We start from the raw sequence: 18,793 nt of genomic DNA on the forward strand, positions 1-18,793 counted from the left end.
CTCCCTTTGTGCTGGGAGTGCGCCGCACAGTGTGCTCCCAGCACAGAGACCATGCTCTCACACCAACAAGTCTTTCTGTTCCAGGTCACCTGAAGCTGTGATAGCCTCTAATTCACTAGCACAGTGATCAGTCATGGTGAGCCTGCCCATGTTTACTTTCCCTCCTGAATGAAGAGAAAGATTACGTTGTATCTTTATATTTATGCAGTAGAGGAAAATGTAAACAAACCAAAGTGTGAAAAAAAAACAACCAAGATCAAGGTTTGCCAGGGTTAGTGTTGGGGCCAAAGGTTGCGGTCAACATATTTTGGGTAGAATTTAAAAATATATATATTTTTTTAAATTAGTGTCCGTGTGTTTTAGGCAGGATAAAAAAAAGCAAAATGCACACCATTGTTTCTAGGCTGTACTACAGGTAAAAAACGACAGCATACACATATGGTATCACTGCAAGAGTTAGGAGCAGGAGAATTTATTTTTGGGCTGTTCTTGGTGGTAAATTATAATAGCAAGAAATTTTTTGCCATTTTGGGCCAGTTTTCCCTTGATAAAAACAAAACAAAAACCATGAGATAGCCATTACCATTTCGACCAAAAGAAAGCCCAATTTGTATAATCCACCTGGATACAAAAAGTAGTTGTGACGATATATATACAGTTTCACGAACACTTGGAGGTTGCAAAATTGTGCTTAGGCATTTACAATTTTTGTTTTACCCTTAGGCATGAAGGTGTTAAGGATGGTAAGGCAAGAGACTGACAGGTTTACTTGAAGGGTGGTTAGTGTTTGTCAGATTCAAGGGAAATTCAGACTGAGCATTAGATTTGCATGGGGAGCCCTTTGTATAAGTCACTGCTGTCTGTTTGGAGCTCAGCTAGTGCTCTCCCACCACTGAAAGACACATAATACTGGCAGGTTTTTCCTAGGAGTAGGAAAGCATTTTCATCTCCAATCCTATTACAGCTGCCCCAGGGAACCCCAGATTTCCATTTGACCATTCCTTTATCACTTAAAGGAGAAAAAAAAAGAAAAAAGAAAGACATAAAACTTCAGTTTACAAATTGATCTAATTTATTATATCTTATATTGTTACTAGATTGGCATTATTTCATACAAAGTATTTAAAAAAACAGTTTGTTGCTTGAACCTAAAAATGAATATACAATACTACAAAGGACAATGGTTCTCAAATTATTTATTTACAGAACTGTAGTTTCTGTATATTGTAGCAAAACGTATCAGATTATACCCTGAATAGAGGTAAAGTAACAGAACAGCTTCATATATATTTTACCTTTCTAGGCTTCAGATACCCTCCTGACTATGCTCTCGGCCCTGACAGGGTCACCCTAATACGCAGCTTAACCATAGGGAGGATTGAGGCGTCTACCCATTGGGTTCCCACCCTCTGACCATTATTTACCTCCATCTACGAGCATCTCCCCAGCAGCTCTCTCTCCCCTCTACAATCTTTTTTTCCCCTTCTTTAGTTCGCTCTCCTCTATGAACAAAGCTCTCCAGCCAGAACTACTCCTCGCAGCAGACCACAGTTGTCAACCCTTACAATACATTGTTAGTGGGAATCAAGCTATGGGTGATAGCCATGAGGCTGACTCATTGCCCAAGTTTACTAGTGGTTGTCACTTATGTCACTTATGTTCCTTGTGATATTTGTGAAATTGACAAACATTTTCAAATTTCAACCCTATAATTTTACCTTTCTAAACTGTTGTGAACATTACAAATGTTGTAGGCCGTCAACGTCTGCAATGGGAGAATAGTAATACTTCTACTGTTGTTGATCAGTTACACATTCTATTTAATCCAACAGTAATATGCAGTCTGATCACAAGTATTTTGGGCCCTCTGGTCCCTTTTTCACGTAAGGTTTAACAGATCAGAAACTTTCCATGTAAATCTGCAGTACAGTTGGTTGACTTTTTGAACAGATATGGAAATGTGTATTTAAGCTGTGTTGTAGCTTGACAGCCCCATTCCCTAGTGTAGTATAAAATGTCAGTTTCAATCACATATCCTCTGCACCAGAATGAACATCCCCAACTTCTACAGCTCCCGCGCTATCCAAAATACCCATCCTATCTTTAAAACTTCAACCCTTCAACCTTAAACATGCACTTTTGAAATGCTCAAGGTAATGGCAATAGAGAAGAAGCTTAAAAAAAAATAGCTGAGTAGACCATATAGGCCCAATACACAACAGTAGAGGCTCTGTTGAAAACACACAGTCGAGAGATATTCACCGGACCTAGCTGAACTGGATGACCATCTTATGCCTGTAGGCATCATAAACTACAATTAATCAGATGGCTACCTTTAATTTCTAGTCTATACTAGAAAAAGGACTTCTGGTTGGTCTGACTGGCATCCATAAGCAGATTATGTTTTTTTTTAAACTAACCCCATATGTTTCACTGAGAAAAAGTGAAACAAACATGCTTGTAAGGACAAAGTAATGTTGCAACTTACAGCAAACCAGCAAGATCTTCAAAAATTGTCATGATATAATATTCTCTATAAACGGTTACATAGTTAGCAGTTTACACTGTTATTCCTACAATTCATTAGCAAAAGAGAATATAATTTATACAGTGTCATAAGTTACATTGCAATTTCAATAAAAACCATGATATTAGTTTAAAATACTGTTAAAACCACAGATACAACCAGTGAGCCCTTTATCCTGGAATGGGTAAGCAACCCAGCACTGGATTATTACACTATAAAATCTGGGAACATTGGCATAACACTTGCACTTACAGCATAGGAATAGAGGATACGCCTGCTTCCTGCATTGGGTGAAAAGTGTTTTTTTTTTTTAAATGTGTGCCCATGTAGCTAGACACTAGGCATAGGGCCACCATAAACGATAACAGTTCTCTCAAAGAAGGGCTAGGAATATTCAAAAAATTAATGGGGTTTTGTTATCTGGTCACATTAAGTATAAACACGGTAGTTTTAAGGGTAGTCGTTTTCCTCTCAGTAAATTCCCTTTTCTATTATTCATCACATTTTACAAGGTTGCAATTCATGCCATGCCATTTTGGCCTTTTTAAAAGCGATCACAAATATCGTTTGATGTACAATTATACACATTCTCAAAAAATGCTTATTACAAGGATTTCAAATATATCTAAATATTGCACTTATAATTTCAATCAAAGTTCATCAAATTACAAAACAAGTTTGGTTTTCAATAGTATCGTTGGAAGTTTGATCCTATAGGTAAACTACAATTTGTGTACCGCTTAGGATTATATGGTCAGTCCAGTCAAGATTTCTGATTGGTTGCACATTACCATCTGCATGCGTTTTAGTAGAAGCTCATGCTTGTTTAGTGAGGCAATACAAAACTAGTAAACTGCTAGGAAACCATTGTAACCACTTTTTTTATGCTCTCACTACAGTAAACTGAGGTATGATTGGTTGCGATTTGATTTTTGTTTGCACATTTGTCTTGGACTTTATTTTGCTGCACCATGAGCAGTGGTGATATGCAACGTTAAGTAGCTTGTACCAACCAGATTTCACTTCACTGTACTTTTTAATAAAAGATATGTTCTGAATGACTGCTACTAGTTATACCACCAAAATTACCCTGAATTTATCTTTATTATGGGTAATATGACCACACGATCAAAGTTTATTTTCATTGATTTCACTATATATGTTTTTTGCATGCTGAATATTATTTTAATAGCCTGTATGATAAATCACTCACCCAATCTTAATAGCCATTACAGTTTGATTTTTTTTTTTTTTTACTTTCAAAAGTTCAATATTAAGTATGCATTAATTTTCCGACATGAAAAATGGATGTAAAACTATGCCACCTGTTGCAATTTAAAATTGAATTCCAGTCATTATCTAATGCTAAACCTACTCCCTCCCCCATTCTAAAGCTATTCTATATAACTATGTAAAAAAAAAAGATCGCCATTACTCGCCTAAATTGAAGCTGCTCTGGTTCCCCAGCGGCATCTTCTGTGCAATAGAGAAAGCCGACAACGGCTGATGACGTCACCCATAGGCTTATTATGGGGCATCTGTTGGCTGCCTCTCCTGCGCACAGAGGCCGCCACTGACCCTCAGCCTGGGACTGGACCAGAGCGGCTTCAGTATAGGCAATTATACCTATACTGAAGCTTCTCTGGTCTGTTCCCAGGCTCAGCTGTCAGTGATGCAAGTATAGCGATCTTTTCTTTACAGTGTTAGATAGAATAGCTTTAGAATAGGGGTGGGAGTAGGTTTAGCATTACAAACAGTAGCTAATGACTGGAATTCCACTTAGTTGAAAATAAAAAATAAAAATCACATCTAGTAATAGTTGTTAAAATATCCAATGATAAAAAGACAATGTTTGATTCATGTACAGTTCATATAAAATGTAACTCTCTTATGTTAAAAGTAAACTTCTAATGTAGATGGTGAACTGGTGTCTGAAAACTACACTCCGTAGGGGGGCAGAAGACTGGTGGGGCAATTTTATTGAGATTGCAATTTACTGGGGACATTTGCACTGATACCTCCTAGGAAATGGATAGGTCCAACTCATAATGGCTGCCTTTCCATATCCCACAACAACTGTATATAAAATCACTATCCATTCAATAAAATATGAAAACGTGAACAAAAAAAAAAAAAGAAAAACTATTAAAATAGATTTATCCTTATCTGTAAAAGATCAGTATTGAAAAGGTTGTGAGGTTTTTGGTCAGGATTTGCTAATAAATATCTAGTGTTCCAACACACAATGTTCAGGCATGTCTTTGTCATGGAGGAAGAAATGGAAATCTACAAGCTAAGAGGGGTTTTAAAATACTGACGGCCTATGCTACGCTTCTCAGCGTTAGTGAATGGAAGAACTTGTTTTGTGTTGAATGCTTTAAGTTACTGCCAGCCACGCTGAGGCAGTCCTGGCTGAAGAGGAAAGGGCGTTCCAGGTCCAGTAGGGAAACCAGCAAAAGCATCCGCCTGTGCTGCAAATCCTTCTAGAGAAGCTGAATGTGCCTGGAGAGATAGAGAGAGAAATTGGTTAAAACACACTATGGGTACTAATTACGGTAGTTACCTCATAATAAAAGCAGGTGACAAACCTGATGGTCTTACAGCACAACTCCAGGTAAAGCGCATACCCAGATGAAATGCATATGAGTGTGTAATTTTACCTGCTAAAAGATTTCTAATTCCTTCATTCCAGTTCTGAGATTTACACAGATCGAACACACAGAAGAGCCCTGCTTGCCAGGGCAGAAGACATGATTCCCCCCCCCGATTCAGTTCTGTAAAAACTACAGTTCTCCACCCCACCCGCAACACAAAAGGCGATGCAGCAAACTGCTGTGATCATCTCTCCATTACTCTGTTTTCTCTTCCTAATAGTATTGTCCCTTGTCCGTACATAGATACTAGCAACTGACTGCATTTGCTGCTTTCTACCTCCTGTAGTGTGAGCTCTGCTGTGCAAGGAATGCAAGAGGCTGATACCAAATCCAGGTACTTACACTGCTTACATTTAATATACAGTGCTGCGTTAAATTGTGTTCAGCATTAAATGATAGACAGATCTTGAAATGCCATAACACAACTATTAAAGTCGGAGTAAACTCCCTTGGTTGATTTTTATATCAGGCTTACCTATAGGTACAGTAAATATCTGCTAAGCATGCACCGTTTAGGAGAGGTTTATGTTAGAAGCAAAACCGGTGACATCACCCACGCATGCGCTCTGAAGGAACGGCATACCCGTGCAGCTTCTTCAGAGCCATGTGCGCTAAATAGTGCTGAAGCCATCAAACCCGGAAGGAAGACCGTATGAAAATTGGAGCCCCTACCGCGGTGACAGCACGCTGCTGGAGGGCTTCATTTTCAGGCAAGACTGTTATAATGTACTAGTATGCAGTCCATACTAGCACATTATAACTTAAACTGCCCAAGGCCCAATCTTTTTTTTTTTTGCTGCAGTTAAATACTGTTTTCATCAGATTTTGTTTGGTACTGTGAAAGTAAGAAACATGTTGATGTTATTGGCTACTGCACACTTTGCACATTGCTTTAAGCATTTATATATTGAATACATCTGAGCATGCCAATCCACCCAAAACAGATATTTTAGTTAGGAGTAGACAAATAATCCTCCTGTCACCAGTGCTGCCCCCCGCTTTGATAGCCAGCAGGGGATCTTCTCCCTGCTACAAGCTGTTACAATTGGAAAAGAGCATGCTCTTGTGTGGAGCTCCACCCACACAGCCACATCATTCACAGTTTTCTGTGAATTGCAGTTGGCGACTTCTTTCTCAGTGAACTGTAAAGGCACTGGTGAGCAGGCTCATAGCCCATTGATTCTTTCTACCATTCAGTAACAGCTTACTAAATGTCCGCAGTTGCTACACATTGCACCCATGATCTGGTGACCACAGGTGCAATGCTTTAACCACTTCAGTCCCAGTAGGATTTGCCCCCTTAATGGCCAGGCCATTTTCTGTGCGTCGCTTTAACGGATAATGAAGCGACTCTGTACCCCCAAAAAACAGACATCCTTTTAAACCCACAAATATGGTGGTATTGGATCACCTCTGAGTTTTTTTTTTCCGCTATAACAAAAAGAGCGGCAAATTAAAAAAAAAAAAAAATTAAAAAAAACCCCACACACAATTCTTTTTACTTTCTGCTTTAACCTCCCTGGCGGTAAGATTTGTTCTAGTTTTAGGCGCTGAAAGCGGTACAATTATTTTGCATGGAAATTTGGCGTTTTACATTTTAGTCCTGTAATTCTCAGGAATAACTCTCTTAAATCTGTTCAAACCAGAGTCTAGCAGACATCCCGGGTATGATGACGTTTATAATATAATAAATAATAAAAATTATTCAATAATGTAATCAAAACACTGAAAAAGGGACACTTTCTGGTTGCTATGGACAATCTCCAAATTCCAGCCATAAAAAAAAAAAACTGTATTTATAATATAAAAGTGCATGCAGAGGACTGCACAGACCACTAGGGACAAAGAGGGGTGTGTATTTTTTTTTATACAGCACTGTGTGTGTTTTGTGTACCTTTATTTTTTTGAATTTGGCGCCAATCTCCGCTCCCGCGCGCCGTAACGTCGCAGGGAATGGAGCTCGGCGGCATTCGGGCACTGTGTGAATCGAGCGGAGGACAGCTCGATCACACAGCGTGGAGGATATCGCTGGATCCAGGGGACAAGGTAAGTAACTTCTGTGTCCTCCCTGTATCCAGCGATGCGATCCAGAGTCTGGCTCGGGGTTACCGCTTATGGTGCTGAAATCCCAACCCGAGCCAGACTCGGGATTACCACTAGGGAGGTTAATGCATAGCAAAAAAAAAATATATGACATTACATTGATCAGTGCTATAAAAATGCACTGATCATGTAAAAATGTCAGTGGTAGGGAAGGGGTTAACACTGGGAGGCGTTCAAGGGGTTAAGCGTGTTCCCTCAGCAAGTTCTAACTGTAGGGGGGGGGGGGGGGGGCGGCTTTCTGGACCATGACAGAGATCACTATTCCCAATTACTGGGAACAGTAAATCTGTCATGTCACTAGGCAGAGCGGGCAATCGCCTTGTTTACATAGGCAGTTCCCCATTCTGCCCCTGCTTGTCACGATCGCAGGCCACCGGGGAACAGAGTCCGTGGGACCCCCAGGCACGCTCCCGTGGCATCATCCTCCTTGCACCGAGTGATGCACCAGGTATGTCACTTCATGCAGGAGAGTGGAACTGCCGCAGTATATGTACATGCAGGTCAGCAAGTGGTTAAAGGCTGCAATTTAAGGAAAAAAAAAAAAAAATTATGAATGCACCTTTTTTTACCTGCAAAAAGATGGGTGTACATTTATATTTTTTTTTACAATAAGGTGAACTTATCCTTTTATAGTAAATGTGAAAACTAAGCCGTAGGCTACCTGCAACAATGCTGTCTGAGCTGCTGCAGTCTGCTGCAATCCCTGCAGGGATTGAGAGGGATTTTGGGGAAATCCAGGAAGACCAGAGAGAGAAAGAAGAGGAAATGCTGATGGCCTATAGAAATACAACAAACAAACATGGGTTACATCATAAAGAATAACTGCTGCATGATGAAGACATGTCAATGTATTAATAGCACCCATGATACCTGCTTACCAGAACATGCTACACAGTATCACCTAATTATGAATAATATAGATGGAAAGGTCCCCCAAAGGGAAAAAATGGGTGGTCAGAGGTCTGCAATTACTTCTGTCACTACCCACTAGGGTTACTCAAAGAGGAACCTGCAGTCTGCTCACATAATTTGTAATAAAAACATATTTGCCATTCTAAAGCTTCCCTCCAACCACTTTGTCATTAAAAGTCCAAAGACCTTTACCACCCTTGCAAATACCATAATCATAGATATGGTGGGCCCAGTTATCTTAAAATTCTCAATAGAGACTAGCCCCAACTATGGTGGAGATATAAAAACCACCATCCTATATAGAATATAAACTTAAAGGTGCTAAAAAGGCATACGTCTTAGTTATTCCACATGCAACCCGCTGGTAATGTATAACACCTAAATTTGTCTCCTTAGGTCCTACAATTGCAACAAGCAAAATGTTGACGGCTCCAATCAACTGCAATGTTTTATTGTGCTTTGCATACTTGCAGGAGTCCTAGGGATTTTTTTAAATTTTACATGGAAACATAGCATCAGCTTATGTACCCTAAAAGGTACCTGGGTATACATATGCGATACATATACATTAACGTATCCGTGCCAGTGATAGACTGGTTTAGGTCATTATGCTAGCATTCTGAATGGCTTCCTTATATGCGATGATCACTAAATGGGATAACATTTACAACTTCTAAACAGTCCATGCTTCTTTAAAAAATATTTTATTACATGGCATTTACTAATATCATTCAAAAGGCTGATCAAAGGAATATTTGATCTGCATACTGTAAGACATCAGTTAAAGAAAACTCTATATAAAAATCGAAACCCCTTAGGCCCCCTTCACACGTGTGGACCGCATGTCCGTATTTCATCCATCCGTTTTCAGATGAAATACAGACATACATGCATCCCTATGGGATAGCAGGTGTCAGCGGATGAACATCCGCTGACACCTGATATCGTCAGTCTCCGCTATGGTCCGATTCTGCAGACAGAGGAAAATCTTATTTTTCTATCCGTCTGAAGAGCGGATTGGATGAACACGGACAGACGGTCTGTGTTCATCTGATCCCCCATAGAGGAGAGCGGAGATCTGACAGGGCGGTCCCTGCAGAGTGTACAGGGAACACCCTGTCATCCGCCGGCTCAGTGGGGATCAACGGATCGATCCCCGCTGAGCAAGTGGATGTTCACGGGCCGGATAATTACGGATCCATCCCGTGTGAAAGGGGCCTTATTAAAGCAGAACCAGTTTAAAAAAAAACTTTATATTCCCAGCATGGCAGGAATTTGTCAAATTTTCTTGTGCCCTCAACTAAACTGTAAAACCATCAAAAGGCTGATGTCATAACTGATCACATGTGCAGCACCAAGGTAGTTACAAATCAGAGGCTAAGATAGCAGCTTCCTTGGCTGAAAAGGATAGGAGGGTTTAGTTCTGCTTTAACCCCTAGCTAACCTTAATTGGCCCAACAAACCCCTTTTCTCCCTTCTCCCCTTAGCTTTTTATCTGCTGATTTTTTTACCAAAAAATAATTATACTGTTTTTAGTGTTCCTTTATTTTTGTTTGTAAAACCGGAGTTAAACTTACCGGTAACGGTTTTCAGGAGTATTCCAGGACAGCCCAAGAGAAGCACCTCCTCCAACAAGAAACACATCACCAATACACTTTAAAAGGCAGTCCCTCTGCTGAACTGGTCAGTTTTAAACAAGAAGCGAAAGGACAAAACCTTAAAGCATATACAAACATAACCATTAACATAAGGGCGGGAACCAGGCTGTCCTGGAAGACTTCCGGAAACAGTTACCGGTAAGTCTAACTTTGGTTTTTCTCAGACATCTTTCAGGACAGCTCATGAGAGGATTAGCAAGCACTTACTATATTAGGGAGGGTCATTAAAAGTCCAAAGACCTTTACCACCCTTGGAAATACCATAATCATAGATCTGGTGGGCCCAGTTATCTTAAATTCTCAATAGAGACTAGCCCCAACATAAAGATCTGCTAAAAAAGGCATACGTCTAGTGACTATATACACACACACTATATATATATATATATATATATATATATATATATATATACACACACACACACACACACACACATATATACACACACACATACATACATACACATATACACACACACACAAGCTTTGTTATATGGCAATAGCAATGATATTCCAAGCAATGCCAATACCCCAAGCTATGGTGCAACCACTGCCCCCTGAAAAAAAAAACTAAGCAGTAGGGGGTTTGCCTAAAATGCCGACCTGACTACCGTGCTTTACAAATTATAGGATGCCAAAAATCCACCAGAACAAGCCTCCAAATGTACCCCTCTTTCTGTTAATTGGAGCACATACGCGCCTAATTGCACATGTGCGTATATATTCATGCCTGCAACCACCTCACTTTTTACAATCATTACTGAAGATGAGGAGGCGCTGCTGCCGGCTGTGTTTGTCAGAGCCTAATGTGAAGTGGCAGAAGGTATGCAACCAAGTTGCTGCCCTTATGTTCTGCCTTCTCCAGCCACTGCTTTTAGCGACACTTGCCTACTTGGGAAACATGCAGGACTCTGGTGACATGGTTGGATCTGAACCGATAACCACCAGGGCCACCAGGTAGAAGCACCAACCCACTGCGCTGCCTATGCAAAATATGGTTATACCCCGTACTAGAGCTGCACGATTCTGGCCAAAATGAGAAATCATGATTTTTTTTTGCTTAGAATAAAAAAGATTGTGATTCCCTCACGATTCTCGTGACGTAAAATCTTTCATATTATACAAAAAATATATATATGGGCTAACTTTACTGGTTAGTATCTTTTTTTTTTTAATTCATTAAAGTAATTTTTTTTTTTTAATTGCATTTGTCTATTCCATTGACAAATTGTTACAATGATTATACTTAAGTTCAACTCAAAGAATGTTTTGATTCTTGGCAGAATGTCCGGTTTTTCTCTTCCTTTCTTTTGAAGGCTGTGGCTTCAGAAGAGCAGAGAGAATTCTTTGCATAGAAAGAATTGTGAAACACTTTAGTCAAGATGGCAATAACGATTCTTGACGATTAATTGTGCAGCTCTACTCCGTACCAACATTTATTTTTCCACAAGGACACACACTACATAAAGGCAGCAATATAAACTATCATGTACCTCTTCCGTGGCCTCTTGTGAAGAGGATAACATTATGATACAAAGATAAAAACCAACTCAAAATGCATAAGTACAACACATGACCCCCAACGTAGCTACTGCGTAAGCCCCTGCCCAAAAATGTCCTATAGTGCAGACAGTGCTCGTAACCAGACACTTGGATTGGGAACTCACGCTGCCTGTGCCAGTTCCTGTCAAGGGAGTATGCCACTTCCAGCCATGGTGCTCGCCAGGCACAGGAGAAAGGGAACCAAGCTACCACCTTCCTCTCTGAAGTGGTCTTGAAGGGTCATCTTGCAGAAAATCCTACTAGCTTCTCCCAGTGGAGCCAAGTAGGTAAAGATGTGGGTGGAACAAGAAAGAACAGAGGCCTCCCTCACCCAGGTTCCAAGTGATGCATTTCCTCCGTCCAGAGGAAACACGAAAAAACTGACCAGCTCAGCAGAGGGACTACCTTTTAAAGTGTATTGTTGATGTGTTCCCTGTTCCTGTTGGAGAAGGCAAGTCTAACTCCGGTTTTACAAACAAAAATAAATGAACACTCTCTCATGAGCGGTCCTGGAAGACGTCTGGGGAAAATACTTTGTGTTACATTAAAAATATTGCCTATACTTGATCTGTAGATAACTTAGTCAGAAGCGTAAAGGAACTCATTCACACAGTGTGCATTTTTCTGTACTTTTAAAAAAAAAAATAAAAAAAAAATAAAACTAGGTCTCTGCAAAAGCACACAAAAAAGCAAAACAAAAAAAAACACCATGGAGTGGAGAGTTGCAGAAAATTGCAGCATGTCTGCAGTTTTGTGCACCTCATTGAAGCTCTCTTGACGTCTCTGTCTATCTGTGAATTTTCGATGAATCACAGCTTAGCTATATCAACTATGTGCTAAGAGTTATGATTACAATAAGAATCTAACAGCTGTAACAGTCTACATAGCTACTTACCCTGCTTGCGCCACAAGAGCAGAGTTGAAGTTTGAGCTAAAAGCTGAAGCAAATCCAGGTAGAACGGAAGCTGGAGATGGAGCAGTCATAGTTTGAGGCACTGGTGGGCCCCCTGCTAAAGTTGATGGAGCCTGAAGTCCAGGAAAGGAAGGGAGAGCGGGATTGACTGGTGGTGTGCTACAAACTGGGAAACCAGGAAAAGATGGGTTTGATGACACCAGGGGTGCTTGAGGTACAGAAAAGAGTGAAGGGAGAGCATTGGATAGGTTGAGCGGAAAAGGTGAAGCAGCAGCTGCAGGCATAGAAAGGCCAGCAAACACAGAAGAAGTGAGTGGTGGGGTTGCAGAAGCAGCTGTGGCTGTTGATGTTAACATGGGTACAGTAGGAGTAAGAGCTGGGCTACCTGCAAATGGCGATCCATTGGATAATGAAGTGAAGGGTGGAAATACAGGTGGCATTCCTGGGGAGGAGCCCAATCCTAAAGAAGACAGGGTTGGGCCACCAAGGTTACCGTTAATAGAGGAAAGGCCTGACAAAGCTGGGTTTATGGAGTTGGCCAGGTTCCCAGGGCCAGGTGGAAACATGTGACCTAGCATGCCTGGTAATCCTAGGGAGTTGTGGGATGGAGTGGCCGAACGTGATGGTCCTTTAAATGCAGAAGGTGATGGACTAGATTGTTCCGCTTTAGACAAAGGGGTCACATTGGATGCATTAGGAGAAGACGAAAGACCGTGTTCGGACATGGAAGAGGGTGGATTCTGTCCCTGTGGATTGCAGCTAAGTGGAGACTGGCTGTGCACAAGAGGTTGTCCTGGCATGGTAGCAGATGAAGTAATGGGATTAGTTAATAAAGGAGAAGACGACCCTGAAAATGCAGACATGGCTGGAGTAGCTGTTCTTTGAGGTGTTGGCGTAGAAGGGGGAGTAAATGATTTATTTAAAGCTGAGACAGAATCACCATTTTGGAGGCTTGACAATGGCAAAAGTCCTGCTGCAGACATGGAAGGGGAATTCAGTAATCCTGGATCACTTGCTAAAAATCCTTTTAGGACTGATAGCAATGGATTGCCTATATTCATCTGTCCAGCAGCTCCAGCAATATCAGTTAGTGTTGGGCTAGCCATGCCCTGGAAAGCAGGATTTAATGACAATGGAAGGCCAGCAAATAATGATGGCATCATATTGGCGGTGCTTACAGAGGCTGTAGAGGTAGTGGCAGAAAATGGAAGGCCTGGAAGTGACAGAGGTGGCAAATGATCACTGGCCCCCAGCGTAGCATATGGAGAGGAGGAGCTCTGATGTGTTGTAACAGCAGTAGGTGGAAGACCAGGAAATACTGCAGGACTTGGTGTGGATGGTGCACTGATAACCGAGGTGGGAGTGCAGGAGGACATCTGTGCACTTTTTATCACAGTTGGACTTGGTGTAGATGGTTTAGGAGATGCCATGGAGGATGTGGTTTGCCCTGAAAAGGCTGACGGAGGAGCAGCCATGCTCATTGCGGAAAAGGTAGGTGTTGTAGGAGTGGAGGGATGGTTGAGGGCTTTAGCAGGAGAAGCTGGAGTTGCACCAGGTGTAGCAGATGGCGTTGGAGGAGCCGATGTATTGGTTCCATGTGGTGAAAGATGTGGGGTTGCTGGAGCTGCATTATAAAAAAAAGATACACATTTATTACAGGTACCTCTATAGCACCGTCAATTTACGCAATGCTTTACATTCACATCAGCCCCTGCCCTCAAGGAGCTTACAATCTAATATATTTAAACAGCACCAACACTCTAAACGCTACTTGGTTAAGCTAACAAGCTACAGTTATGGGGGCAATGCAACAGAAAATAAAATAAATCAAATATACAAAACACACAGCTAAGATATTTACAACAATCTTGGAGCCAGAAAGCTATACAATGTGGTATAACAAAACTTGCTTTCACATAGTTCTTAGGGACACCATCAGTTTTTTGAGGCACACAGACAACCTGGAGGTTACAACTGTGCGACCCTACAGTTAATTTGAATCATTGTTTACAAACCATGCATTTACACAGTACTATAGGCAACGTGCTAGGTCTTCCAACCAGGACTTGCAATAGCAGTGCCCAATCCAACACGAAGATATGAATGAAGTATTATGTAAATTCCTATGCCTGCAGTAATGGAGCTATGCTGCTGGTGATTATCAAGCAACATGCAAAATGTGGCAAACCTGTGCTGCTGTGAAAACAAGCCCCCTTTTCCATTAGGTGTCTCAATACCAGTAAAAGGATGACCACTTATGCATGAGCCACAAGTGCTTTCCATCTCTGACAATCACTTCAGAGGAACTGAAAGACATGGAAGGCGGAATCTTAAGTCAAGTTAACTGCATGTCAAGTGTTTGTGAAACCAGATTATAGCAAGAGAATCCAAGACTAGATGAACGTAGCAGTCAGGTAAAAAAATTAAAGTCTACAATGATGATTTTCATTATGTAGTGTGGTTCAATGACCTTGTGTGACTAGAGGAGGTGGCAGAAGAGCTTCACTACTGCAGGGGTTTTGAAATGTAGCATAACTCAAACAAGATTTCATAAATTTATAGTATAGCCAAAGCTATTTTGGCTATACTTCTCCTGTAGGTCAAAAGAGTGCACTCCTGTAAGCTGTTTTCAGCCAACAGCGGGCTAAAGTTCACTGTTGGCCGACACTCAGTAGGTCCAGCCTAGGGAAAGTTTGCGAGCATATGGTCGGGATCCACCCAGATGACTGGACCAGCACCTGGCTCAGCCTCAGTGATCCACAGAGCCTAAACCATCCCTGCCACAGATCTGCGCTCCAGTGAGTGCTGGAGGGGAGAGCAGAGAGCCAATGACTGACAGTCACCGCGCTCTGCTCAGAGCGGAGGGGGGAAAACTGGGCGATCAGCAGTGCAGAGCTAGCGAGGGACAGATGCAGCATGGGATCGATACTTCATACACCTAGGTGAGTAGATTTGTTTTTTTCTATATTTCCATACCTTTTCTTTTACAGATCAAACACAAATGCAAAGCCCTTCTCCAACATTTGAGGGAATAGGGAAAGTAAAGGAAGTAGTGTTCCTGTCAAATACAGTTCAAGTGCCCCAGAGTTCAATTTCCACTAAGGCCCCTTTCACACTTGTACAACCTGAAAGTCCTGCAACTTTGATGCGACATGAATCAACGCCTGTGTAATCTTGAGGTCTACAGACCTCAAATTGCATCAAAGTTGGACCAAAGTAGTGCAGGAATTACTTTGAAGAAGTCGAACAGATATGAACAGTACTCAATGGAAATTATGGGATACGACTTGTCAAGTCGCAGAATAAGTTGCACAAGTGTGAAAGGGGCCTAAAACCACGCTGAAAATTCTAATGTTTAACCAAAATGGTTTTCAGGTTTCTCCCAAAAAAATGTAACATTATGAAACATGTTCATTTTCAAAGCATCTTCAAATTAGATTAGAGGATAGATTATATTCTAACTAGAGAATGAACAAAATGTACGATAAAGACTCCAATTTCTAACCTTGAGTGGGTGTAGTTCTTGCTTCTTCAGAACCTAGAAGGGCATAAAAATAAGACATGAAATACCATATGAGTTACCATAATACACACGTGTGTGTGTGTGTGTGTGTGTGTGTGTGTGTGTGTGTGTGTGTGTGTGTGTGTGTGCATACATACATAAATACACACACACACACGGCTTTTTTACTGGGTGGTATTTTTGGGCAGACACAGTTTTTACTTTTTCTGGTTTATACTTGTCCTTTGGGCCAGTATAACATTTTAATATCATTATTTTTCAATTTGCAATTGTTATATGGTTGTGCTCTGGGAGGTGATTAAAGCCGCCATCCAGGACACTCTGTATTTGGATGTGTAGGTTTATATTATCCTCCCCCTATCCTCGCCTATAAAATGCGTTCCCGGACCATGAATTACGCTATCTTAGGGTTAGTGGAATGCATCTTATATTAGGTGTTACTTATTTCCAGGAGGTGCGCTCTGATGGCTGGGAGATTATGTTCTCCGCTAGATGGAACGCAGGTACCTTCCGGAGCATGCATTCCAGGAGCTGAGAAATGACAACTTGCGCCCTTTGGAACGCATGTGATATCGGCTTTCACGCCCCACCCACTATATAATAACTTAACGTCACGCGTTATGAACACGCCCCTGAAGATGTACGTTTGTGACGAAACATCAGGTTGAGTGAGGGACAAATGACGTAGTGGAGTGGACAGAGGAGTGGCTATCTTTTGTCGGTAGGAAGTGCGGGACGCTTTCTTCATGCTTTCATCCTATTACATGTGAATTTTAAATACAGCTTTCATAGAAAAAAAATTACCTCTTTCGGATGTCTACGCAATGAAAGTGTTTCTTAAATATATTTTTATGTGGCCGCTGTGCCATACCATTGGAGCATACTCTAGCTAAAGGTCTTGCCGAGATTGGGGTGATTGCATCTGGTGGGTTCGTGGAAGAAAGGCTTCTTACAGACACCTAGTGGACCATTTGAATTGCAGGAAAAAAAAACGTGGTTTTGATCAACCTGAAATCTGTTCAATGTGTATATCTCATGCACTGACGGTAAGAGTCAGTATATTCGGGTGTTGCTGACGGCCCTTTCCTGAGCATATTGAATACCTTTGATGGACTTTATTTAACTACCTTCAGACCGGACCATTTTGCTGGTAAATGACCAGAGGTCTTTTTACAATTTGGCACTGCGCTGCTTTAACTGGTAATTGCGCGGTCATGCAATGTTGTACCCAAACAAAATTTGCGTCCTTTTCTTCCCACAAATAGAGCTTTCTTTTGATGGCATTTGATTGCCTCTGCGATTTTTTTTTTTGCGATATAAACATAAAAAGACCGCAAAGTTTGAAAAAAAATGATATTTTCTACTTTTTGTTATTAGAAAAATCCAATAAACTCAATTTTAGTCATACATTTAGGCCAAAATGTATTCAGCCACATGTCTTTGGTAAAAAAAAAGTCAATAATTGTATATGTATTGGTTTGCGCAAAAGTTGTCACATCTACAAACTAAGGTACGTTTTCTGGAATTTACGCAGCTTTTAGTTTACGACTGCCTATCTCATTTCTTGAGGTGCTAAAATGGCAGGGCAGTACAAAACCCCCCCAAATGACCCCATTTTGGAAAGTAGACACCCTAAGGAAATTGATAAGAGGCATGTTGAGCCCATTGAATATTTTATTTTTTTGCCTCAAGCGATTGAATAATGACAAAAAATATTTTTTTTTTTTTTTTTTACACAAAGTTGTCACTAAATGATATATTGCTCACACATGCTATAGGCATATGTGAAATGACACCCCAAAATAAATTCTGCTGCTTCTCCTGAGTACGGGGATACCACATATGTGGGACTTTTTGGGAGCCTAGCCGCGTACGGGGCCCCGAAAACCAAGCACCGCCTTCAGGCTTTCTAAGGGCGTTACAGTTTTGAAGGCCATAAAATGCCAAGATGGCACAAACCCCCCCCAAATGACCCCATTTTGGAAAGTAGACACCCCTAAATTTAGGGGTACACTAGTGAGACTAGGTAATAAATGGCGGGTGCCCTGAAACTATAAAAAAAATAACTAACCAACCAGCATCACCTGTAACAGTTATATGGTGATCACTGGTGAAAGGGTTAACTAGGGGGCAATCAGGGGGCTTTATGCGGTAGTATATGGGGGTCCCTGACGCTATAAAAAGCTGCGGCGAACCTAAATACCTACCTGCCTAACTAGCGTCACCTGTGACACTAATACAGTGATCAGAAAAACGATCGCTTATTAGGCTGGGTTCACACTGGAGCGATGTGGGAACGCCACAAATGCGCGGCGGGTTCCCGCATCACATGCCTCCCGGCGGCAGTTCACACTGCCCTATGCAAACTGCTGGGAGTGTCAGTGAAATGTTAATGACACCCCCAGATCAGTTCGCATATCGCAGTGCGATCTGCAAACTCGGATCGCATGGTGTGAACACCCATGCGATCCGATTCTGCTGCGGACCAAAAAAAGGGTCCCGTGCGAGTTTGCGGCGGGTGCGACACAAATTCAGCCATACTATCTGTATGGCTGAACTCGAATCGCACAGAGATCGGATGTGATTTGCACTGCAGTGCCGTGCGAATCACATCCGTTCTCATAAACCGCTGCAATGTGAACCCAGCCTTAGTGACACTGGCGACGGGGGGTGATCACGGGGTTAAACCTTTATTGGGGGGGTTAGAGGGGTACCTTAGAACTAAAGGGGGCTAACCCTAACTGCCCTAACAGTTATTACAGTCACAAATGACACCAATGCAAAAAAAAAAAAAAAAAAATGCATTGGTGTCACTGTGACTGGGGGGGCAGGGGTAATTGGGGGGTGATCGGGGGGGTGTGAGTGTGCCTGGCATGTTCTACTGTGTAGTGTAGTGCTTGTGCAACTCACCGATGCTCTCTCCTCGGTGCCGGAACGAAAAATACCGACACGGAGGAGAGA

General features: G+C 41.6%; 1 protein-coding gene across 6 annotated transcripts in view; it reads right to left on the reverse strand.

Moving 5' to 3' along the window:
- Nucleotides 1-1,054: 1,054 nt before the first annotated feature.
- PROSER1 (proline and serine rich 1) overlaps nucleotides 1,055-18,793 on the reverse strand; it is a 116,054-nt gene continuing 98,315 nt past the window's right edge. For all 6 annotated transcript variants that reach the window (XM_077484189.1, XM_077484190.1, XM_077484192.1 and 3 more), the window contains 4 exons: nucleotides 15,815-15,847; nucleotides 12,292-13,933; nucleotides 7,946-8,060; nucleotides 1,055-5,029 (listed from right to left, as the gene is read on the reverse strand). In XM_077484189.1, coding sequence (XP_077340315.1) covers nucleotides 4,910-5,029; nucleotides 7,946-8,060; nucleotides 12,292-13,933; nucleotides 15,815-15,847 — 1,910 coding nt within the window. In that variant the 3' untranslated portion in view covers nucleotides 1,055-4,909. The remainder of the gene's footprint in view (nucleotides 5,030-7,945; nucleotides 8,061-12,291; nucleotides 13,934-15,814; nucleotides 15,848-18,793) is intronic.

This window comes from Lithobates pipiens, unplaced genomic scaffold (genome assembly GCF_037356315.1).
Source record: "Lithobates pipiens isolate NorthernLeopardFrog02 unplaced genomic scaffold, aLitPip1_a1.2 Scaffold_16, whole genome shotgun sequence".
Classification (NCBI taxonomy): domain Eukaryota; kingdom Metazoa; phylum Chordata; class Amphibia; order Anura; family Ranidae; genus Lithobates; species Lithobates pipiens.